General features: G+C 38.9%; 1 protein-coding gene across 2 annotated transcripts; it reads left to right on the forward strand.

The window, feature by feature from the left end:
- Positions 1-7,015: 7,015 nt before the first annotated feature.
- On the forward strand, positions 7,016-26,072 carry LOC140591105 (desmoglein-2.1-like). Of its 2 annotated transcripts, XM_072712849.1 has the most exons (14): positions 7,016-7,070; positions 7,737-7,847; positions 11,344-11,499; positions 11,595-11,736; positions 12,131-12,300; positions 13,199-13,333; positions 13,420-13,605; positions 13,700-14,016; positions 14,632-14,774; positions 15,218-15,439; positions 15,560-15,793; positions 18,468-18,613; positions 21,905-22,150; positions 22,643-26,072. In XM_072712849.1, exons 1-14 carry the CDS (start codon positions 7,017-7,019, stop codon positions 23,702-23,704), a joined length of 3,324 nt encoding a protein of 1,107 aa, XP_072568950.1. In that variant the 5' UTR covers position 7,016; the 3' UTR covers positions 23,705-26,072. The 2 variants fall into 2 exon arrangements, with proteins under 2 accessions (XP_072568950.1, XP_072568951.1); XM_072712850.1 differs by lacking the exon at positions 7,016-7,070 and having other exon boundaries at positions 7,812-7,847; positions 11,349-11,499.
- Positions 26,073-26,155: the final 83 nt, after the last annotated feature.

The raw sequence follows: 26,155 nt of genomic DNA on the forward strand, positions 1-26,155 counted from the left end.
GTGACCGATCCGTCAATCCAGACGGGAAGGTCACGCCTTCGTGAACATCAGCTGATAACTAATGAGCTACCGATAACATCCGGTAACACTCTGAGGAAGACGACAGCGAACGTCGAAACATGTCAGGTGAATAAAACCTAAAAAATTAGATGTCTGATAAAAAAGAAAAAAGAGCATTGTTATAATTACTTTAAAGACATAATGAATATAATTGAAAGAATACCGATTGTGCAAATGTCACCATTATGATTTTTTCTTGTGCAGGCCCCCTGCACAGGCTATGATATTGTTTCTCTTTTATGCATCGTTCAGTGATAACATTAATTGCCAATGTTTATTAATATAAAGAAAATGTTCTCCCGCTAATTTCCACTTATGGCCACGAGTTCTAGTATTTAGACTAATATTGAAATAGTCATTTGGCTGAACAGCATCCAAACCTGTTAGAATCTTATAGACCTGAATCATATCCCCCCTTAGTCTCCTTTGCTCAAGGCTAAACAGATTCAGTTCCGCTAACCTCTCCTCATAAGACATTCCTCTAAGACCAGGAATCATTCTCGTAGCTCTTCGTTGCACCTTTTCTAAGGCAGCAATGTCCTTCTTGAGGTATGGTGACCAAACCTGCACACAGTATTCTAGGTGGGGTCTTACCAAGGAATTATATAAGTGTAACATCACCTCCCTTGACTTAAACTCCACACATCTAGAGATATAACCCAACATTCTGTTCGCCTTTTTTATTGCTTCCCCACACTGGCGAGAGTGGGACATGGAAGCATCAACATACATACCGAGATCTTTCTCATAATCAGCTACCTTTATTTCAGTGGAACCCATAAAATATCTGTACTTTATATTTCTGCTCCCTGCATGGATTACCTTACATTTATCTGTGTTAAATTTCATCTGCCAAGTATCAGCCCATTCGCTAATTAAATCCAGATCCCGTTGAAGCCTCTCTGCTGCTAGATTAGTATCTGCTACCCCGCCCACCTTAGTGTCGTCTGCAAATTTAACCAGTTTACTGTATGTATTTGTGTCAATATCATTAATGTAAATTAGGAACAATAGTGGTCCTAAAATTGAACCCTGCGGTACCCCACTATGAACGGAGGCCCACTGTGACATTGTGCCTCTAATAACTACTCGCTGCTTCCTGTCAGTTAGCCAGTTTTTGATCCAAGCTGCCACATTTCCTAAAATCCCTGCAGCTTTAAGCTTTAGCAAGAGCCGTTTGTGGGGGACAACATCAAAGGCCTTCTGGAAATCTAAGTAATGCCTTACGACCATCAATAGAAGATTCACTGTAATATCTTACCGGATCATCACACTTACATATATCCCACTGAGAAATATTAGTAATATGTGATCGGGTTTGGGTCTTTAAATCGGAGAAAATAATTTGCTTGGGTCGGTGGCGAGCAGATGATTTCAGCGTACATACTGATTCGGATGACGTCAGAGCCAATCCATGGACCCTTGTTTTGGTTATTTTTCAAAACTAATCTCCAATGATTTCTAAATCATATTCCAGATATAAACTAATAATTATCACTGTAGGTCGTCTCATTTGTATGATATTTGCAAGAAAATTGTGTGTCACTTATATAGTTTTACATACAAAGAATGGATGGAGTGGCTTCTTCAAGATGGCGTTGCCCACTGTCTTATAGCTGGACTTGCCTGTCATGTCTAGTAAATATACGCCACTGGGCTACTGCCCAGCTCCACCTTTTGAGGTCCTCCCCCCTTGACTCTCGCTGCGGTTCATTAGTGCGGCCCACCGGTTGAGAACCACTGCTGCAGAACATATAAAATGTAACAATATATATAACAAACACCAGCAATTAGGGATTCCACTTTCAATTACTATTTTCTATCAACACCTGTTACATCAAACCAGGGCTGTGGAGTCGGAGTCGAGGAGTCGGAGTCGGAGACAATTTTGGGTACCTGGAGTCGGAGTCGGCAAAAAGTTAACCGACTCCGGCTCCTACTAAATTTAAATGGGAATTAAAAAAGTAAGTTGAAATGTCCCAATTCACAAACAGTCATAATGAACTACTTCTCTGCTGTAAGAATAAAGCCCAATGCATGCAGTGCATAATGTTACCACAAAACGAACATGTCAAGTAACCATGAAGCATGCTTTTCATTGACTGTATGCGTCACTATATGGGATGTAATGCACAGGTAAGGTGCGGCACCGCTTTGCATTGTGTCGTGTTCCACTGTTACAGGGAACTGTGAACCTAGCCTAAAGCCTCCCATACATTTACAGATGCACTGCCGATTTTTCGACAAAAAAATGTCAAACGCCTGAAAAATCATCTGGTGTGTTCTCAGCTCTGTCGGCTCCCCTTCGCTATGCGCTACCCTTGAAACCTTGTTTTCATTGTGTTTGTCTTTAATCTGGCATTATAGTAGAGTGTTGGCTTCCTAGCCAGTAGTTCTGTGGTGAAATGAGATGTATGTTGCCTTCCTTTCCTTCAATGGATGTAGAAAATACATTAGCATAGTATATACATACAGAGTCGTCGGAGTCGGGGAGTCGGAGTCGGAAGATTTAGAAACTGAGGAGTCGGAGTCGGAGTCAGAGCATTTATCTACCGACTCCACAGCCCTGCATCAAACTGTAACACAGACTATCTTTATTAGAGGAGTTTAATCTGACACATTTTCTTTTATTTTGCTGAAACCACATGGCGTGTAGCCTCGTTTGTTTTAGTTGTCAAAAAGTGGATTTTTTCCTTTTAAATTAAAAGTCAGATGAGCAACACATAGGCCTAATGATTTAGGTGAATGTATGTCAAAAATCATACAACACAGTCGATTACTTGAATGAACATTACTGTAATTCACTTTGGAGTTATTCCAGAATTTAACTGAAATGTAAGTTTAATTATATTGGGTGCAGTGTTTGATTTGGCGTAGTACACCTGAGGAGTGACAGAGCTGAGCTCCAACACAAACTAAGCACTAGTGGCAACTCAAAGGTCAAATGCATCCCCTGGAATAAGCAGCGGGGCAGTCAGAGGAAAAACCTAGCAAACCATACTGTTGGTGTTTTCTACACTGTACAACAAAAGGTTTATTCTGTATGATTTATTTATTAAAATTAGATTTCAGTTTGCAGTCCACTCAGTTTGTTGCATTGTCAAGTTCTGAATCTCTTTAATGTCAATTCTAAGAGAACTTAAAGCAAAAGACAAATAGTGACCTGAATTAGACCATGATAATTATTAATATTGACTTATATGGAAAAAATATGCCTGATGAGGGGACCACCCCCCACCACTCCCACCGGTCACTGAAATTTGGCGAGGGGATCATGCCCCGCACCTCCGACATAACAGGATTAATAGCAAAGCCAGGATGAGAAACCCTGTTTTCTCAAATATCAAAAGCACTTTCTGCACTGTACAGTACTTCAAGGTAAATATAGGACTGTATGCATTGTGCTTTACAATTAGGCCTGGACGATATGGCAAAAATTTATATCACGATATATTTCCTAATTTTGGTCGATACGATATAATTCCGATATCGATATGGACAATATTAAAAAGCCTCAGGAAAAAACTGCCGAGGACACGCACAATGGTTGTCTGCAAACTGAATTTGCAAAGTCTATAATACCTCCAGGCTCCTCCTATTAAAATTATATAATTTTTTTTTTTAAATAAAAACAGTACAAAAAAAAAAAGGTTCACTTTTTATTTGTATTTAGCCTTTACAAACAAGAAATGTGAAATAAACTATCAAATAAATAAAACTCTCAGACTCAGCTTATTAACAATAATATATTTCCATTTAAACTAGAACAGGCTGATTATTCATATACAGTCGAACCCGGTTATGTCGCCGGCCTAGGGGGTTGCCAAAAAGCGTCGAGATAACCGATGATCGAGATAACCGAAAACCAATATGGCAGCAATATATTAGCATGTGCTTGAAATGTATTTATGTGCGTTAATAACTGAGAATGTACATGCACGGGTTTTTGGCGTTGCCGCGATTTGTTTGACGCGATCGGCATGCTATAAATATGTACATACATCGGGGCCGGTTCTAGACATGCATATATGAGGGGGCAGACAGAAATGTGAAGGGGGCACATGGTGGCGACAAAGGCGGGAAAGGGGTGGGGTGGTGCTCTGGATAACTGTTTTTGTCATGTAATTGGATTGCACTTTGTCAGGCCTCTGCCCTAAGACCTGTCCAACTTGGGTGTCCCACCTGAAGGCTAAGCTTCTGCTGGTGTAGCTCTTAGGGTCACTGAGGCACGCAAAGCCCCTGACCACAGTAAGGTGGCAATCCCTCAGGGGGAAAACTGAAAAGTAAAACAAAAAATAAAATAAAATATTCCTCATCAGATTAAAAACAAGACATTTACCTTAATTGGATGGCCTATATCAAACATATTTGAACCCAACAAAACACTTTTCACTATTGCCAATATTACCAAAACTAAAAAGGGTAGGCTAAGTTATGAAAAAGAAAAAATCAATTCACCGAGTCTTGAAATATAAAACTGAAAAATAGGATCGGTCAGGGTTCATTTCACTACATGTTGTACTTGTTATAACTATGTATGTGACGAATAAAGAATCTTGAAATCACAACGAACAAGTCGCTCAATGAGAATGAATGACGTAACCGACTGGCTAAGCTGCTTCTAGCGCCAAGGTGGTTCAAATGGTACGATCCACACTAGGGGTGTCTAAAATCGTTTTACATAAAATTTTCCTACAAGGTGAGGTTCTTTCTTAAAAAAAAAAAAAACAAGAAAAATGTTAATACCCCCCCCCCCAAACTGCTATTTTTGTCTATTTGGGGGGGGTCTTGATCGGGGGGTACTGGGGGGTACAGTACCCCCCGATCAAGACCCCCCCAAATAGACAAAAATAATTCGAACCATGATCTCACTAGTCACTATGATTTTGACGAGAGAGATTGCTGTTTCCTCCAAACCTTCCGCAATCACGCAGCTCATTTCGCTTTGCCCTGCCTACTGAGAAACTGGCTCATTTGCATACTAACAGTGATTGGATGTTTAGCTGGGGGGAGGGTGAGTGGGGGATCTGCCGAGTGCTGCGTGAGCCCGCGCACAAACAGAACGCGGAGGGAAAGAGCGAACAAGAAGTGAAACTTATCATCTCGTTTGTGCCTTTTTCAGTGGATTTTTCAGCTACTGTAGTAAATCTTGTCCATATTCAGTTTGTGGGTAATTATTATTTTCTTCCTCAACTTCTAAAAGTTTGATTTAAGGGGGCAGGACGTTTGCTTAAGGGGGCGTTGCCCCAGCGTAGAGCCGGTGTTCCGGGCAATTCGGTTTCCCTATGTTTCCCCTGTCTATCAGGAAATAATGTTTCCCCTAATATTAAAGCAAAGAGGTATGTGAAATGTCTGAAAATCACTCAAGTACATTATTACATGTGAATACTGTATTGTTATTAGTTCCGAGGCCCAGAGTTGCTGTATACCTATTTTAACAGGGGGGAACCAAATATCCTGGATGTCAGGAAATAATGTTTCTCCTAATATTTAGGCAAATATGTATGTGGGATGTCTGAAAATCACTCAGGTACATTATTACATGTGAATACAGTAGATCGTCACGCATAATATAGACGTCTTATAAGCAATAGTATACCGTTTTCATCAAGAAATATCTCTATCCAGCGAATGAAATACTTTAATTTATTATCTGTAAAAACAAAAAACATGTGATGTTTTAAAATATATGGCTTGTTTACCTCAAGAGCTTTGTAAAAAGACATGAAAACAACAGCGAAACCGTGCACAAATCAGCGCGCGACAGGGGAAACATAGGGAAACCGAATTGCCCGGAACACCTGCCCCGACATACATGTTGGCTAACAAAAGGCATACCACCAACTAACAGCAGAGATTTACCAGTATACAATAAAAACCACCGTCGTTTCTTGATACAAACCTTTAATTATATTCTCCAACATTGAAAACACAAAGATCGCTCACAAAATCACAAAAAACCTGCGGGGTGTACTGTAGTTCGTTTTCACAAAAAGCTAACCAGTGTCAAAATTAAATTCACGAGTCATTTCCCTCTGATGCAGCTCTGAAAAGTATCATACACGTGGTTACTATGGTTTCTTTACAAAGTCTAAAATGCTTTGTTGCTTTTGCTTTTAACAGTCTGCTTGAAAACAAATGCTTCAATATTATTTATGCTGTCTAAAAAAGTTTTACCTGGATCACGTTTCACAGCTGCGTTGTTCAGCAAATTACCATGCGAATGCGATTTGAATACGCGCTGTTTAGCACTTGTGATACATTTTTAAAAGCCGGTGAATATATATAATATTCAAATGTATATCGAAATATCGGAAATGTGTTTAAAAATCGTATCACCGTTATCGAAAAAAATTATATCGCGATATATATTGATATCGAATTATTGTCCAGCCCTATTTACAATAAATTAAATAAGATACGGAGGGTGGATATTATTTAATTCCTTGAAGAACGCATAACTAGATGTGTTCGTGACACTGCATCGAGGTATTATTTTTGGAATCCCATGACATAAGCAAATAGCATCAAACTTCCGTACTGGAATGGTGACAATAGCCTGGATACGTCTGGATAGCTTGTTATTTTTCTCTCCCAATTATAATATATAACAATCATATGTTACATGTGAGAAGGTGCGGGTTTCTGTGTAATGTTGACTGGCAATACATACAGTAATTTGCATATTAGCCAACGTTATAATTTGGGATTTTCGCCCTCAGGTGGAGTAGCTCTGTTGTTTGTTTGTGCTATTTGTTGTTTTTTTTTCGTGCGTGCTATTTGCTGATATGCAAAAGCCAAACACGGATGCATTATGATGGTATAATATCAGCATGAATCACCTGGTATAGAACAGGTTAGGTCAGTTCTAAATAATTTTTATGACGGAGGAAGATAGACGGCTATTTAAGTGGGGTTGGTGGACACTGGACAGACTCACAGTAGGATAATTTGCCATGGCATCAACTTCCCTCTCGGTACTGGGCTTGCCGCTGTTTCTCATCTTGGTGGTAAGTTTAAAAAAAGCACTTTAGAAGAACAACTAGTACGTGTGTTTTTCGTATTTTTTTTCTTTATTCCTCAGAGGTATGTTACATTGTGATAAAACTTTGACCAGACAGTCAAAAAAAATGCTAGTAAATAAAAATGTATTACATGTCACAGATGTCCTACACTGCACATGTATGTCTTGATAATAACTGACACAAAGTGCTTAAGAATAATTTTGTTGCTAATTCATTTATTTGAAATTTTCCATAGGTGCAACATTTCCTTTTCATTTTATTATGGCTGAAAAACATTAACTGCTATAGTTTTAGCTTAGTATTAACAATGAGAACTTCCATTTTAGTGTTTAACAGCAGTCAAATGGCCCATCTTAATTCTGAGGACTAATGTCCAAGAAGCGTTTAGCTTGCATTGGAATCAGGCAGGTCATTAAACTGTTCTGACACATCATTTCATTGATGTGGCCATGCAATTTCAATAAAAAATCAGCCAATTCAAAAACAGGGTTTTGGTTTTAAGTAAGACTGTAATTCCGCACATATAAGGATCTGTATGTTCGACGATGCTTGTGACAACACCACTGTTTTCAGTGACATTGTGTCGGTGACAATTGATTTCCCCCAGTCTCTGTTGCTTGTGTTGTGATTTGTTGCATTTTCTTGTGAAAGGTTTCCACAAATGGAGTGGATGCCAAAACGAGACAGAAAAGGGAGTGGGTTGTCCCTGCGCAGAAGCTAACAGAAAATGTGGACTACACAGGAAAAACATCCGTAGCACGGGTAACATTCATTTCTGTGGACTATTGAGATGGGGCAATGAACCCGGATTTGCACAGCTGCTGGGCGAATCTGTTTCCACAGAAAATAATGTAAAAAGAAATGCGCATACAGTAAATTCTACCAGTGAGGGTTAGCACAGTATGTGTAGTATAGCCTTCAGGACAGATAGACTGGAATGTTGCAGGGACAGTCATTTTGATGAAGTAAGAACCTTATTCCAGCCATTTCCAGGCTTGGATGTATATATGGTACATTTTAAATTAAGATCATCAGATTCTTTGTTAGAACTTTAGGAATTATTATACAGGACAAATATCTTTATATGTTAAAAACTAATGTGTTTGAGTGTGCCTAGTGACAAAATCATCTTATTTCAACAAATTAAAATTAAGGTTTCAGATTCTGTACAGTTTCCTCCCAAAGTTTCATTCTAAATAATTTTTAATTAATTTAACAAGTCTTGCTGTTTTTAAAAAAAGACATATCAGGGGTGTGGAAATCTAATTTCTTTCTACTTGTCCACGGACAAGTAAACTTAGAAAATCCACTTATCCGCCAGTTAAATTCACTTGCCCACAAACAAATAACAAAAGTGAAAAAAAATATTTTTTCTGATCTCTTTTATTGATACCAGAACCGCCTTCCATTTAAAAACTGAAAAAAAGTTCTTTCAGGGAGTAGTATTTTGCCACTTTGCTCTAGAACAGGGTTGCACAAAGTGGGGCCCACGGGCCAAAGTTGGCCCGCCGTACTATTTAGATTGGCCCGCCAATGAATATCTAAAATTTTAAATTATACTGTACTAAAATTTGTTTCAAAAATTCTTAAAGCAAGAATCCCAATGTAGCTATCAGTGCGTTTACTTTTTAGTGTACGTTGGCCTAACTAATATACAGTCGAACCCGGTTATGTCGCCGGACTAGGGGGTTGCCAAAAAGCGTCGAGATAACCGATGATCGAGATAACCGAAAACCAATATGGCGGCAATATACTGTATTAAGATATGCTTGAAATGTATTTATGTGCGTTAATAAATTAGAATGTACATGCACGGGTTTTTGGCGTTGCCGTGATTTGTTTGATGACGCGATCGGCATGCTATAAAAATGCACATACATGTCGGCTAACAACAAAAGGCATATGTGCACCAACTAAAAGCGGAGATTTACCAGTATACAATAAAAACCACTGTCGATTCTCGATACAAACCTTTAATTATGTTATCCAACATTGCAAACACAAAGATCGCTCACAAAATCACAAAAAAACCTGCGGGGTGTAATTCGTTGTTACAAAAAGCAAATCTGCAGTGTCAAAATGACATTCACAAGTCATTTCGCTCTGACAGCTCTGAAATGTATCGTACACGCAGTTAATATGGTTTCTTTACAAAGTCTAAAATGCTTAGTTGCTTTTTGCCTTTAACAGTCTGCTTGAAAACAAATGCTTCGATATTATTTATGCTGTCTAAAACAGTCCATCCCCTACAAAAGAACCATACTGTCAAATTTTTTGTAGCATTTCTATCACCTCACCGGCAGAGGGAATTGGTTCCAAATCTTCGTCCGCATCTTCTTCATCTTCGTTGTCATTGCCGCATGCAGATATGCTTGGCTTTGATTTTGATGGGGATTTACCTAGATTGCGTTTCACCTGCGTTGTTCAGCGAATTACCATGCGAATGCGATTTGAATACGCGCTGTTTAGCACTTGTGATACATTTTAAAAAGCCGGCGATTAGTTACGGGGATCGAGATAACCGATGTTAAGTGGCGATTTTGGCCCTCTTTCGTGCTCGAGATATTAGGGTTCGGCGACATAAAAGAATCGACATAACCGATGAGAAATGCTATTGCAATAAGGGAATTTGGCGGTTCCACTTCAAAAACGTCGACTTAATAGGGTTGGCGGGTTAGCTGAGGTCGAGATAAGTGGGTTCGACTGTATATTATACAGTCCTCACTCATGGTGCTTTGATTACATTTCAAATATCTAAGACTAAAATTGAAATACAAGCAACTATAAGGGTAATGTAGAGTATATCTGTGCAGATATGTACATTTCCACACTTCATAAATAGTCATATTTTAACAATTTACAAAAAGTCCCATGAGTCTTTGCTTATATTGTTGCTACTGTTGTTGTGTTGCTGTTGGACATGCACTCTTTGACATTTTGCACTACATGTGATTACAAAAGTTTAGACGTGCTCTAAATGCCTATATATGACTTATTTGTCATATTTTGTTTAATGTTATTTACACAGAAAGGAAGGTTAGATAACTGTTTGATAAATAAAAGTAGCCTACTTTACTTTGCTATTAGTGTTTGTATTTTGTGTAAAATATTACATTTGGCCCGCGGTCCTCCGATAGATTTTCATTTTGGCCCACTAAGGGAAAATGTTTGGGCACCCCTGCTCTAGAACATTATATAAAAGATGTTTTTTTTATCATACTCACGGTCCCTTTCAGTTTCTCTTTTTCTTTTCTTGCCCTCATTGTCAGGTTTTTCAGGGCTTGTTGTGCCAATTTTAATCAAGAAACGATTCATTTCTCATCCGCGATGCTACTTGCTTCAGTTTCAGCAACACGCAACAGCGAGAAAAACGTGCTTACCGCAGTGCATTATGGGTTACGCACGGTAATTCATAATGACGTATTCGAAATTCCGCAAGATGTTACATTTCCAAAGAAGTAAATATTACCGATGTTGTCGGGAAAAAATAATCGCGTCTAAGTTAAGATATTTATAGATATTTCATAACATTTGGAAACCCTTAGAATGTTTTCTTCTTTATTTTTAATAAACTGACAGCGCGAAACCAACTTGTTTTATATGAAAAATTCTCTAATCAAAAACGATCTATAGACAGCTCATCAAAATTAATGTTGTCACGCAATAAATTTCTTAACTATTCAATATATCACAACCTACCAGTAATGCATAAAAGTTATCGATTATAATGAAAAATCATCAGATTACATCGTAATGTAAAAATGAAAAAAAAATGACCGCATCTAAATAGTAGGGTAAAATAGCCCTACTTATGTAACACCGTAAGAGTGCTTCCCCTTTGAAAAATCAGCCGTCATTTTGTAAACAATATTGAAGACCAATTTGAGACATGAAAAACATGTCTAAGTAGACTGTTTCCGCACGAAGTACGTACCCAAATGTTTAAAATTTGAAAATAGTGGTAAAAATATGCCCTGCGCAGCACATAAAATAATTTTTTCTCCAGAAAATTGCGGACAACTGAAACCAGAAAAACATGCTTGTCTGACGGTCAATTTACCGGCGTCGGACGGGTCGGGCGTTGGATTTCCGCACCCCTGCATATGTAATGATTATAGTATGTTATGTTCTTCACATAATAAACAGCCTACTGTATTTTAATTAGTTTGGTAGTTAATTTTGATAAATTAGTGGGGATTAGAGTAATCCTACACACTATTATGTATCATGTCAAATGTGGATTATGCTTTTTTTGCAGATTAGATCTGACAAAGATATTAATGTGGACCTTGACTACTTCCTGAATGGACCAGGTGCCACTGAAGAACCCTTTAACCTTTTCATTGTGAACAAAAGAAATGGCCTCATTAGGGTTACCGGCATTTTGGACAGAGAAAAAATCCCAATATACATCGTAAGGGCGAGAGAACAATTGCTGTTTTGGTGATAAAATGTTGTAAATAGGATTGCTCAATGGGAAGAGAAAACAGTGAGATTTTTTTTATGCAGATGTCAGCTGTTGTAAAATACAAAAATGGGTCCATTGCAGAAGATAACATTGTAATGAGGATTCAGGTCATAGACCAAAATGATAATCCCCCAGTATTTGATGTGTTGCCACCAGGAAATGTTAGTGAAGGAAGTCCACCAGGTATGTATATTTTCATTGTCTGCCTGAATTCTTGATGCTCTGTAGTAATAAGTATGTGTGCGTTATAATTCAGCAAACATAAAGAAGAACAGAATGTGCTATACTTTTCATGACACAAACAGGCTATAATACATATAATGTAGTTTTTTTTGCAGGCAATGCGGATTAGACACCTCAAGGTTTTGCACAACCAGTAGTAAAATGTCAGTTGATGTTATTTTTGAATCTGATATTTGATAAATAAGGAGACTCTTTGAAGTGTAGCGTAATGTGCATTGTAATGTGAATGGTAAATCTTTTTCTTTTTCATTGCTAAACTTCTCAGTTCAAGCAAGAAAATAAAATGTAAAATCAGGGCTACAGGTACTACAATGCTCATTGAAATATATTGCAGGTACATTCATCACTCAAGTAAGAGCCACTGATAAGGATGATCCAGCTACTCTTCATACAGCGATTAGTTACAGTATTATAAAGCAGGAACCAGAAGATACAGGATTCATGTTCAATATTAACTCAAGTTCTGGACAAATACACGTATGGAAACCAGATATTGATCGAGAAGTAAGCACAATTTCCTTCACTTATCTTGCTTTAAATCCATTGTGTTCAGTGGCAGAACAACTGTATAGAATTTAGAGAACTGTGATCATTGTTGACACACCACAGCATTTAACCTATACAGTATGTGACATTGTGACATAGCAGGGAGCAGCTAATTCAGCGCCCAGGGAGCAGTGGTTGGGGGCGGTACCTTGCTCAGGGTACCTCAGTGATACCGTGGTGGTTGGGGATTTGAACCTGCAATCTTTCAATTACAAGTGCACTTCCATAACCATTAAGCCATCACTGCCCACAACAGCTGGCCCTGGGGCAAAAATGGACCCTCCTCCCTTTCCAAATTTACCACTAGGACCTGCCTACGCCACTTGCTCAGTTGCAGGTGATAAAATTTAAGTAGCCTCCAAATATTGTACCCATCATACACTGCAGTAGTTAGCAAACTACACAAAGATGCATTTTTCCATTAAATACACACTTCGACAACATAGTTTGACTACAAAACATTACAAACATTTAAAAATTGTTTTAGATATTGTACCTATTGTACCAAATATTTTTTGTTACGACTCCCACCATAATGAGAATGTATACATACAGTAAAAATGAGAGAAATAAAAGAAGCATGAATTAATGTACTATGCATGATATCAATGCTTTAATCCTTGGTATTTTTCATATATGTGAGATTTGCAGTTTGGGGGCTTGGAGGCAGTTGCTGTGTCTGTTATGTTCTGTGACAGAAGAACATAGATTTGAGGGAATTGAATAGAAAATGCTAAGGAAATAAAAAAAAATGTGACCGTGTGCCTAAAGTTTAGTTTTGTTTGATTCCGCCCTGACACATCCCCACGTGATCATCATGATCATTTTTAATTTGCATTATTCACCTTGTCAATAGAGGTGCAGTTCCTATGTATTGACAGTAAAGGCTACAGATATGAATGGACATCCAGGCGGGCTCACTGGAACAGGAACGGTGACGGTGAAGGTTCTGGACATCAATGATAACATGCCCACTCTGGAGAAGGATGAGGTAGATAAAAGTACAACTTCTTCACATGAGAACGTGCTGATATGATTGTTCAGGCCTTTAAATGTACCCTCCGGTGTTTATTTCAGTATGAGGCCAGTGTCAATGAGAACACAGCCAACGTGGAAGTGCTGAGGATTAAAGCTCTTGATTCAGATCTGGAGCAGACTGACAACTGGCTGGCTGACTTTGAAATAGCTTCAGGAAATGAGGACGGGACATTCAGTATTGAGACAGATCCTAAAACCAATGAAGGTGTCTTAATTTTGAGAAAGGTAGAGTCAACCTTCAAGTTCTGTTTGATTCTTTTGACACAGAGGTAATCATGATACATGTGTGATTTATAATGTGTTTCTCTGTTTTATGAAGGAAGTTGACTTTGAGCAAGTCCCAAATATGCAGCTGGGTGTGGTTGTACGAAACAAGGCACCTTTTCAGAACTCAGTCTGGTCAGCAGGCTCAGATCCATCTTCAAGACCTGGTTCTGGTGGCACCTCAGGCCTGGGAAGTCTTAAACGGTATCCAATAAAAGTCAATGTCAGGAACCTGCCTGATCCCCCCCGGTTTGTTCCAAAAGTTAAAGCAGCATCCATTCCTGAGGACAGCACCAAAATCAATCTCCCACATGTGATTGCAACCTACCCAGTCATTGATGGAGACTCTGGGACGGTTGCCAAAAATATCTGGTGAGTCTCCTTTTTGGTTTCAGATTAATTGAAAAAGTATATTAATTATATATGACGCATATCTAAATTAGAATTTTATATGCATGACGTGACGTGAGGGTGTGACCATCCCAACTTACACTTCCTGTGAAATCAAAACTTGGTAACACTTGACTTGAGGGGACATCAATAATGTAGTAGTGTACTTACTTAGTACATTAATTAACCAGCAACTAAGTGTATGTTAAGTACTGATACCATGTTTATTCATCATTAATAAACCATGACACTTCATGTATTTCATGGGGAAACATCAGTTCATGATTTTTGCTTGAGTAGTAAATAAGTAATTTTTGCTCCAAGTGGTCTTACCATTATTAAGTAATTAGTTAACTGTTAATTAATATAAACATTAACTGTCATGATTGATTAATGATGAACAAGCATGGGAGCAGCACGTAATTAATACCTTATGACTCTTTAATTAATGCATTAAGTACATACTGTAGCATGTAGACATAGATAGATAGATAGATAGATAGATAGATAGATAGATATTAAAAACGTAATTTTGAGAAATTTCGTTGTAGTTCGCGTATGACAGGCGTCTGATCAGTGAGCTCATCTCCTACCAAGGTATGCCAAGGATTATGATCCAGAACAATTGCTGTCAATCAACGAAACAACTGCTGAAGTGAAACTCAACAAGGTGCCAGATCGGGAGTCCAAATTTGTGAAGGACGGGATATATTATGCAAAAGTCATCGGTGTAATGAAAGGCAGGTTATTAAGCAACGGACAACTGCAGTAGCATAAGAAGACAATAGGAGCACTATTGTTTTTCAGGGATAGTGTGTTCAAATCCCTAATGAGGAATACTTCATTTCAATTGCACATAAATAGCATTAATTTATATTTTGAAAACAATACATAATTATGATATCTAATAATAATAATTTAGCATAATCATTTGTTTTTATAAATTTTATTATAAATCAAGAAAATAAAAAGAAAGCTGGAAAATGTGCATGTATTTACACAGGTGCAAATACACTACATGGATACTACTAATATAAAGAAATAAAGAAAATTACCAATAAAAATCAAATTCCTATTAAACATAGATTGGGAAGGGTTAACAGGTTAGATATTTAAGCATGAATACTTTTTCATAAAAAATAGCTATCCTTCCCGTGTTTTATTGATTGAGATTTCCTTCTAGATTTCCCATACAAGACGGCTACTGGCACCATAGCCATCGAGGTTCAGGATTCCAACGATCACTGTCCTCACATCACCAGCAGCCACCAGCTTCTGTGCTCGGACGTCCAAGCTGTGACTGTTACAGCAGTCGATGAGGATAGTGACCCTAATGCTGCACCCTTTGGGTTCACCCTGGTAGCTCAAAATCCAAGCGATCAATGGAAGCTGGAGACTTTTAATGGTATGGCCTCCAGTGGCTAAGAATCTCAAGTGTTGTCCTTTAAAACAATTTAAAAAACACATTTGAACTTTAATTTGCACGTGGCCTTATAAAATTGGTTTGTGAATATTTATCCTCCAGACACTGCAGCTGTCCTGAAGCCCAACTGTAAATTAGAATCTGGTTCCTCCAAGATCACCTTGGTAATAAAAGACCACCAAGGGCTCGCCTGTTCTGACAACCAAGTGCTCAATTTGGATGTGTGCACCTGCACTGAAGATTCCGTCTGTGGGGGCAGAGCTTTGAGAGGGAGTTCTATATCCTTTGGATCAGCAGCAATAGGAGCAATGCTTCTTGGGATTATCCTGATTTTGCGTGAGTTCCACTTTTTAAAGATTAATAGTCCCATGTTTTTAGACCCAATGTATTTGTGATGACATATCAGTCTGCCCATCCATCCATCCATCCATCCACCTACCTCTAATCTAGTTCAGAGTTATGGGGTAGAGACAAAGATCACAGGGCACAGACTCACACACATAATCAACCACATAAGCAGTAGAACACTAGTTCTGTACTGGTTTAGCCTCACAACCCACATTCCTTGGTCAGTAAGTCACGTTCCAAATTCATGATATAAGTTGTTGACTGGGGGCTGGGAGTGGCAACAGTAAAAACTGTAAAGTGGGTGGAGGATTTTTTTAACCACGCACTGTGACCCACTGAAAATGGTTTCATGAGCCCCTTTTGAGTCAGAAACACTGCTGTGGAACATTAAACAATGTTTGGTCCTTGCTGATGGAAATGTAACCGCAGTAAATGATTGTGGGAAACATAACCGTGGTGACTGATTGGTGGGAAACGTAACCACGGTAACTGATTGGTTGGAAACGTAACCGCAGTAACTGATTGGTGGGAAACGTAACCACAATAACTGATTGATGGGAAATTTCTTATCACACTGAAGGAATAAGTGAAGACAGGGTAACTGAAGATGACTTTTATTTTGGGTTTTTTTTTTATCTGTGAGGCACACATGTTGTGTCAATACCTCAGTTAAATGCCGGTGCCTTATTATTTATATATTATATATAATCAGGGATTGACGTAATTGGTACTCACGTATGCATTAATGATATAAAGGATTAAATTTGTGTTAATTTCTTGTCAAAAAAGCACAAATGTGTATAAAATAAGTAATTTCCTTTGTACAACAGAAGGGGGAAGTAATTGGACAGGCAGGTGGCTGGATCAGAGGAGCCAGCAGAAATTTTTCAGTGGGGTGGCCAAGGAGTGACCAGTGATTTTCATGTTGTGACACAAACACCAAGACCAGTTGCCATTGTTATTATTATATAACTAGCACTGTTTGCTCCATTGCAATTTGTTTGAAGTGGGTCATTGCTAATTAATTTCAAATATAGGTAATTCATTTTAAATGCCACAAGAATAGTGAGGATAAACCACATTTAAAATCAATGAAAGATTTCAATTTTAATTCATGAGTGCTACAGTGTAAACGAGTTCACCACGGTCTGGTGGTGCACGGCCGCTTTCAATGGTCTGCTTCTGAAATAAAACCTCCATGGCCACATCTGAGGGCAGCCGCAGGGGCGGCCTTGGGCTACATATCTTTGTTAGAGGGCTGAAGTTTATCTGAAGCCAACCATTTGATATTCCCAGCAGAAGCATTACTTGTAAGTCATTTTGGATATAGTGGTACCTCGGTTCTCAAACTCACTAGAACTCGAATTTCTTGAAAGTCGAACAAACCAGTTTGACCTAGAACTCGATCTGAAAGTCGAACCGTGAACGCCGACCTAATATGAATTGTACGCGCCAGGAAATGGAGAAGGGTCCAGCTGCAGACGCCTGTAGAGTGGAGCTCCACCAGAAATACGTCACCTCCACAGGAAACACGTGGTCTCAACTCTGTGTCACAGTGAATAAACCCTAACCCTAACCGGAGCTCCACTTTACGTCCTTAAAGATCACGTGTTTCCTGTGGAGTGACGTATTTCCGGTGGAGCTCCACTCTACAGGCTTCTGCAGCTAGACCCTCTTGGGATCACATGGGGATCCCACACGAGGTTAACGAGGGGGCGTGGCACACGGAAGGAGCGGACGATCGTGGCAGGAAGCCATTAAGAAAAAAATGCTCTTCTTGTTTTATCCTGTTCATTTAGTGTTTAAATGCTAAAAAAAAAAAACATATTTAGGTGTAATTTTGGGGGGCCGGGAACCAATTAATTGGTTTTCCATTATTTCGATCAGAACTCGAACTTTTTAGGATTCAAGCCGGAGTCTGGAACAAATTAAGTTCGAGAACCGAGGTACCACTGTATTAATGAAGATTTGGTGAAAAAAAAACATTTTTAAATGTATTAGATGTTAACCAAGCTGTTAAGTTTATGAATAATGCTTGCCAGAAATACTTTTTGAAATTCAAAGTTACATAAGTTAGTTATTTGTTACATACCCTTGTCCATTTTCTTACCTACAAGATATCGTAAAACAGTGATTGCACCGTATTTTGCTTTCTAATTTCACTCCTTTTTGAATGTGTCATGCAACTCTTTATGCAATAATTTAAAAGAGCTGGGGTGCGACATCCCAAATCGTGCCATTTCTGGATTGAGTTCAGCTGGCTGTCAAGTTGATGATTCAACACTTCTTCGAGGACAGTTATAATGTTATATTTGAGCTCTTAAAATTGTATTTTACATAATTATTTTTACAATCTGCAAATAAGCATCTCTTACAGTGTTTCCCCTAAGTTTACAGCTTGGGGGGGGGGGTGCAGACGTACACCGACAGGATTCATGGTGTTCATGTGTCTCTTTTAATGACAGCAGTAAAACAAATGCAGATAATTTAATGATAGGGGAAACACTGTCTCAGGAATACATAAACCCCGCAGTTAAATTGATTAGAGAATATGGTTAAGTCAAAAAAGTGTACAGCTACGTGCTTTTTTGACTGAAGTGCATGGGAGAGTCGACCCCCTAATGACTAAGGTCTGCTTGCCTTCCCACCTGAATGTGTGCAGTGATACCCCTGCTGCTGCTGTTCTGTAACTGCGGGGCTGCTGGAGCCGGAGCGTTCGGCGGCATGAGAGGGGGCTTCACTGAGATGCCATTTTCCACCAAAGAACACCTGATTGCCTACCATACTGAGGGCAAAGGCGAAGATAAAGTGAGTAGCGTTTTCATGATCCATTTTTTATATGATTTTTATAAAATCTCTATAAAAGATGTTTTGTGAGTGTGCTTGGATTAAGGCTTCAAGTTTACTTAACATCATCACGAGGATTGCAAGAAAATGTGATTAATTTGAGGTTTTCCCCACCATCCGGAAGTAAAGCGTTCGTATGAAACCTTTCGTAAGCTGAATTTAATTATATGGGAGCCATTTTTCAGTGTTCCCAGACCAAAAAATCACCTACCAAATCATACCAAATATCACATAAAACCGAAAATGGCATTTCACATTTTAAGAGTCTGAGATTGAAGATGAACAGGTTAGTTTAGTCATTGCTGCAAAAACGCAGTCGCTGGCATTCTTCCTATTGTTTCTTAATTTTCTGTGACTATTACTGTTGGGATCTCTCATAGAGTGAATTTTACTGTGCACTTTCCTTTTGGACTTTGCTGGATTACCTTGATTGAACGGATTGCTTTGGACTTAACCTCTTCTAGTGAGTTGCCCTGTTGTAGTTTTTTTCTGTCGTCTGCCTGGCCTATTGCATTCCCTTCTTTGTTCCATAAATCCCCATTTTCACGGCTGTTTGCGCTTGTGCTCACTCGCCAGTCCTGACAAGTAGTCACACAGAAAGTGATGCCATTTTGTGATGCAAAGCGTTTCGCCTGTGACATTTAGTCTTAAATGATATAAGAATCATATTGAGCATGTGGCATATCGATTTCAAGGGAAATTGTATTGTGATAATTATTGCTATCATTTTATCACCCAGTCCCACATAAACCAGTAACACAGTTGTTTATTATCATTATCAAGTATTATGTACTGTACATAATTCTATGTACTATACTTTTATACGGCTGACAGCACAGTATGTTTTACACTAGCATCACCATAAACACGTAAGAAATGCATTGCGCTATGATGTCATGATGACTACGACATCGCTAGGGAATAAGAGAGGGCATTGTATTATAAGATGTTAAACTAAACATTTTTTTTTTACTTTTTTTAGTCACACACCTTGGTAATTAATGGCATGTACCACGTGTACATATTATACAGATGGATCGAAACACAATTTAATTTTGCCCCAAATTTTGATGTAAAATTTTAAATTTGGCAAATAGCTCTAAGACGAGTAGCCTGGCCACCACTGAAAGGACACTTTATAACATGAGCGATCTTGAGACTTTAAGGTATAAGCCTTCAATAAAATAAACAAATATTGCAAATTACAATATTTTTACCCTATGCTTGCCTCCATCTGATAATTTTTAAACCAAAATAAACCGGGTAACATCAGCTTCCCTGTGAGACGCTATTAGACTATAGGACTGTGAGACTGTTCTGGGATTCTGTGCAACCGCTCGACTTAATCTCTCATGTTGTTTACAGCCAGGAAGGAATATTATTAGTGCTGTCAAACGATTAAATTTTTAAATCAGATTAATCACAGGGTTGCTGTGGATTAATTTCGATTAATCACGATTAAATATAATTTATTTTTAATCTATATTAATCACATTTAATTTTGCATGAGCAAAAAGACTCAAGAAAAAAGGGAATATAAATGCACTTAACATGTTTATTGAACATCTTGAACATGAGTCGGATGCATTCCATCTGCCACAGAAGTGCAATACCATGGACCCATATCAAAAAGCAAGATTTTTTGCTTAGCCGGACAACTTGTCGGATTTAAGGTACCTCAGTTTAAATGGTCTTTATCTTCGTTCGCTTACAATTAGCACAAACTACCGTAAGTCCGACAAATAATCCAACTAAGTACAATTCTAGCCCGGTTAATTGCCATTGTTAGCAATATCAGTTGATAACACATTATGCGCGGTGCTTTACATATAAAACTCCGTAGCAACACATCCACAGATAAGTTGGACGGTATAGCGTATGCGACCGATTTAATGAGCCACAAATGGGAAGTACTGCTTAAACAGTATAAAACTACAACTTTCCCTTCTGTTGATAAAGGGCTTCTGAACTCGGGATCCTCTGTGCTGCTCCGAGATATTTCTCGGATCTCCGAGAAACGTGAGCGCATGTTGTCACTTCCGGCTTCAAAACTCCGGAATCCGACTCGGAATACGAGTTCCGAGGGCAAATGGAATGCACTAAAACTGCCCGAAATGGGTTGACAGAGACATTTCAGGGATTTTGAATCATTCTGCACTGCACATGGGTTAATTGCGTTAAAAATTTTAATCAGATTAATCGTGATGATGGATTAATCCGCGTTAACCCGTTAATTTTGACAGCCCTAAATATTATAGGTCTCTATTAAAATCTATGGTCATATTATTCTCCCATTTGGGTAACAAAATGCTGCTTAACTTAACACGATCAAAGAAATAATAATCCATCATAAAAACCAGTGGTAGCACTGGTGCTACTAACTTTCTCAGTTGGCAACGTGAAATTCCACGTTTACAAAGATAGCTACAGTAATGCAAGCAGGTTACCGACACAAAGATGAGTGGTGTACCCAAGCCAAGACTTCTAATATTCAAGGTATACTGTAGAATACACTTAGACGAACAAATATTATGTCTTACTAATATTTGTATATTATATGATTTTATGCAATCCAAATCATTCTCAGTATTGATTTCGGCTTACTTGTCATCTGTATGTTTCTGCAATCTTTTCTCAAGCTCCAAAAATATTCCTGTTTAATTGTTGATGGCCAACTCGCGAATGACCGAAACCGCGAATATCTAATGCAGGAATGTGAAGGGTTTACTGTATTTGCAAAATATTATAATCTGAACATTAACTTGAATAACTTCACTCTCACCTTCACTTATGTCTGTCTTGGGGTTTCTCCTTGGCTCTCCCTCTCCTTCAGTCTCCTCCTCGTTCCTCTCATTTTGCTTTTTAAAATAATCAACTATAGACTGCTTTATTTTTGGAACATATTAACATCACAGATAAAGGGATTGTTTTGCACGTCCTATCATCAGATGCACATATATGTATATACTCCCGCATGCAGGTAAGGAGAAACTAACTTAGCAAAAAGAGAAAGACACACTGAACCAGGGAAGAAGAAAAAACAATCTTTCAATCACATTTTGTTATGCAGTACCCATGCCAGAGCCAAACACCTAATGATTATCATACACTCGTACAGATGCGACCACATGAAATTTGAACTCAAATACTCTCAATAAATGGTCACATATGCAACCAGACTGGTGCCCTGTGTTAACGTGATAAATTTCCTAGCCCTTACTATATTTATTATTTTTTTGTTTTCCCTTGTAGGAAGTCCCACTTCTGAATGCTCCAATTCAAGTGGATAATGTCGTCAGATCAAGTGCAGGTGCTACTCAAGCAGGAATAGCTGCCGGGCTCATTTCAGGTTCCTCCGGATTTAAGGCAGGGGGGCACAGGGACGTGGATTACATGGACCAAAACTTTGCATTTAACACAAGATACCGTGCTACTGAAACTGAAACATATGAAGGAATTGCCCTCCCTGATGTTTATTTGGAAGAGTACTACTCAAAGGTTAGCAGTGCTAATGCTTCACGTTTATTTGCACATTACAGAACATATTATCCAGTTTAAAAGTTAAGTGAAAGTTGGCTGTAAGGGTGAATGGAAAATTAGCTATCTATCTATGGCTATGTATTTTTTGTATATATTTTTTATTTAGCTCAGAAATTGATACCTTAAACTGATAACTATCCTCCTAGGTTAATAAATTTGATCAGTTGATGTACATTTAATATACGGGTCAAAATTGATATTTTAGGTATATATACATGGATACATGACACTTAGGTTCACATTCTTGGGTATATGCATTTGTGCATCATGATAAGATTGGGGGGGGGGGTGTTTAAATAATACATTTTATCACAAATCATACCTGTATTGTCTAAAAAATTATCATAGTTTAATGGACTTTATGTAGACCTGTACCAAATGCACAAACCTACAGTAATTCATTTTTATCTTCCATTAACTTATTTGTCATGTTTTTCATGAACATTCTAGAAAGCCAGTATTGCTCTAGACAAAGAACCCCTGGATGAAAAAATGCTGGTGCATGACTGTGAAGGACAGGGATCCTTGGCAGGCTCTGTTGGCTGCTGCAGCCTCCTGGAAACCTTGAATTTCGACCTTGAATTTCTGAATGATCTGGGCCCCAAGTTCAAGACCTTGGCTGACATCTGCAGAGGCCCTGAAATGGAACCCATAACGTTTGTCCCGCCACCACTGCCGCCACCCAAGTTCGAGCCACCCCCAGTAACAGACGTGGTGATGGACACTATTACCATGCCAAAGGTGGTTCAACCCACTGTCCGTGTGGAAAAACCAGTTGTTGAGACCAGTTACATGGCTCCCACCCCTAACGTGACAGTCCGCGAGAACGTGGTGGTCCCCAAACCAACATACATCATTCAACAGCCTGTGAACTACACCACAACCCCTGTGGTACCAACCACTCAGTATGTCTTTGATCCTCAGGTTCATAACACTGTGCTGGTTGCGGATAGACCCTCGATTCCCAGCACGCAGACCATGTATTTGGTGAACAGTGTTCCTGCAGCTGAGAATATGGTGATAACTGAGAAGAGAGTGGTGGCAGGACCTGTAGGTGGTGGGTTGGTAGAAGGTTCAGTTCCAGTGATGCGAGAAGGTCTAGTGGGAGTAAAAGCAGGTGTTGGTAATCTTTATGGATCGCAGAACCTATTGGTCATGGAGGGGCAGGGTGGGGGACCAGTACTTCAGCCTGGAACCCTGACAAGGAAGGATCTGCCAGGGTCTCAAAACATCCTGTTGGTGGAGGAAAAGGTTGGGCCTGGGCAGGTGCTTCAGGGAGGTGGTGCATGGGTGCAACAAGGGTCTTTGGCGAGGGGGAATATTTCTGGACCCCAGAATATTCTCCTTGTGGAGAAACAGGGAGGTAGTGGACAGGTAGTACCAGGGGGTACAGCAACTTTGATCCAAGGGTCTGGTGGAAAGATGACTTTTAATGGTGGTTCCTTGACTGGTATACCCAGCGTAACAAAAGTAATCAGCAAGGAGAAGAAAATTGTTTCAACCAAAGATTGAACACAAAACAAGCCAGTTTTCCATGGCATTGTACTCCGATTATTGGTCATTTGATTATTGGTATTTAGATAATACAAGAACGTTTAAATGTGTTGTGGCAAAACGTAACAGATCAAGAAAATGCAGAATAAATATGAAAAAACCCAATAAATAACGATTGTTTTCTAGTTCTTGTTTTCTCGTTTCTCTGTTTTTGTGTTTTCTTATTTTTTAGTTTTTTTAATTATAAGAACTTAAAAATGTAAACTTATTTGAAAAACACGAAAACATTTAAAATACAAAAACATTGAAAGATTGAGAAAACACTTTCATCAGTTGTTTTTTTTTTTTAATTTATCTTTGTACTGCAGGGCCACCGTACCTTCCAGCCATTGCTGATTTGTTCATGGCTTTATTTTGGGTGAGAAGTTTTGTTCAGTGACTACGTTTTTATAGATATTAAGAAATTTTTGTGTGTAAATTCAGAATATATTCCAGATTTGAAACAGAGTGCACAATTTAGGTCTGGAAGCATAGCAGACTGTATCATTTGTGGTTTATGGTATACAGTATCTATGGTCGCTATTGGTTTATGAGCAAATGAAAGAAGTATGCTGTTACATCAGAAAAGGCTGTGAGCAAAAGCCACAGAGAAACCGGACCACCCAGGTTAGCAAGAGGTAACAGATACCAAAGTCCTTTGCAACATAATTGCCATTAATGAAGAAAAAGGGATCGGCAGATAGTGTCACGCCCCGCTCCGTCCGCTCCTAGTGTGTGCCACGCCCCCTCATTATCCACGTGTGCTTCCCCGATCGTGCCCAGCTGTTTCCTGTTTCTTTTGCCTTGTCCTGTGTATATGAGTCCGCGTCTCCCCATGTATGCCAGATCCGTCATTGTATTGTCCGTGGATGTCTCTGCGTGCTTGTTTTTTGCTAATTAAACCCTGTTACCTGACTTCCTGGCTGCTGTCGCCTGCTTCCCGGCTCGCCTACCGTTGCCAAACGTGACAGATAGGCAGTGTATAGGCTAATTTAAGTCATCATTCCATCCATCCATCCATTATCTGCCCTGGCGGTCCGATCCCCGGCTGACAAAACTGGCTAATTTAAGTCATTGAAATAAAATTTATCTCCAGAGGCCTGTACTACAAAGTGGGGTTACTGGCTTATCAGGGTAACTTGTCGGATTTAAGGTAACATTACCTGTAAGCTACAGCTGCTTGAAGGCTCATTATCATTACGGCAGTTCCCGACAGGGTAATTCGCATTCTCTTTCAAAAGCGCTCGTATTTTCTTTTAAAGCAACATTTCTGGCTGAGGTCCTGCACAAGGCAGCATGGGTCACGTGTTCCACAGCAACAATAACGCTGGGCTGCCCCGACGCGCCTGTCTGTAAATTGATGTACTACACTTGGATATCGGCCATTGCCGATACATTAAAAAATGCCAAATATCGGCCCGATATATCGGCCAGCCGATATATCGGTCGACCTCTAATGCTACGGTGTGCTTTCTTGGCTATTTTGTACTTCTTTTTTACGAAGCTGTATTTTTTCCCATGCACAGATCATTTTATAAGAAAATGAAACTGTTTTTCTTTTTAATTTTTATGTGCACCAGACATAGGACTTGTCTGTCTAGTTCCGTGTACATGAATGTTGCCATACCTGCTTGTATTTCTCTGGAAAGAAAAAAGCTTTCTAAGGAAATGATTATGTTTTGCTTCTGGTCTAAACATCGATACTTTCCTGACTCTTTACATGTTCGCTGTAAAAAATTTAATGAGGTGATCAGATAATCCAGGACAGAATCTGTTGTAAACTCCCATTTCAATTAACAGGACCTGGATTTCACATTAAGTGCTTGCTGTGAACTGATTGGTCAGTCTCCTATAATCATGCATGTGTCACTAATGTTAATGTAAAACTGCTGAATGAGTCTTTCAATCAAGGAAGCAGAAGAAACCAGTCAGAGCAAAGAAGAACTGATCTATTTAGCCAAACACAGGAGGTGACATGGATTATCTGGTCACCCTAAAATTTTATGAAGTTGACAGTCAACTATTCCTTCTTATCGCATTAAGTTCCACTGGCCATGGATACACTGAATGTGTTTGTCGGTTTTGGTAAAGTATGCAGGACTGACCACTGACTTTAATGCATTATTACCCTTTGAGTGGTCAGTATTTCCGATAATCTTTCTCTGCATCTCTCCTACTGCAACCCTTAACTAATAGAATAAAAAGTATTTTCACGGCAGGCTGCACATATGTATATTTGATTTTAACTGCCATAACAGATTTCTATACTTGCTTCATTTATTGAGTGCCAATGGTTTCTGTGTTGAAAGGGAAGGTTTCAATAAAGCTTCACTGGAAAAAAACAAAACCCCCGGGAAACTTGATTTTGTAATCTGGAAAAACGAGACTGTTTTTCTATGGTGCCAGACATCTGAAAAGTAACACCAAAAG

Source organism: Paramormyrops kingsleyae, chromosome 1 (genome assembly GCF_048594095.1).
Source record: "Paramormyrops kingsleyae isolate MSU_618 chromosome 1, PKINGS_0.4, whole genome shotgun sequence".
NCBI classification, from domain to species: Eukaryota; Metazoa; Chordata; class Actinopteri; order Osteoglossiformes; family Mormyridae; genus Paramormyrops; species Paramormyrops kingsleyae.

Coding starts and splice junctions, on each gene's coding strand:
- LOC140591105 (XM_072712849.1), top strand. CDS start 7,017: ATGGCATCAACTTCCCTCTCGGTACTGGGCTTGCCGCTGTTTCTCATC. Junction 7,071..7,736: donor CGCTGTTTCTCATCTTGGTG/GTAAGTTTAAAA, acceptor TTCTTGTGAAAG/GTTTCCACAAATGGAGTGGA. Junction 12,301..13,198: donor AACCAGATATTGATCGAGAA/GTAAGCACAATT, acceptor CCTTGTCAATAG/AGGTGCAGTTCCTATGTATT.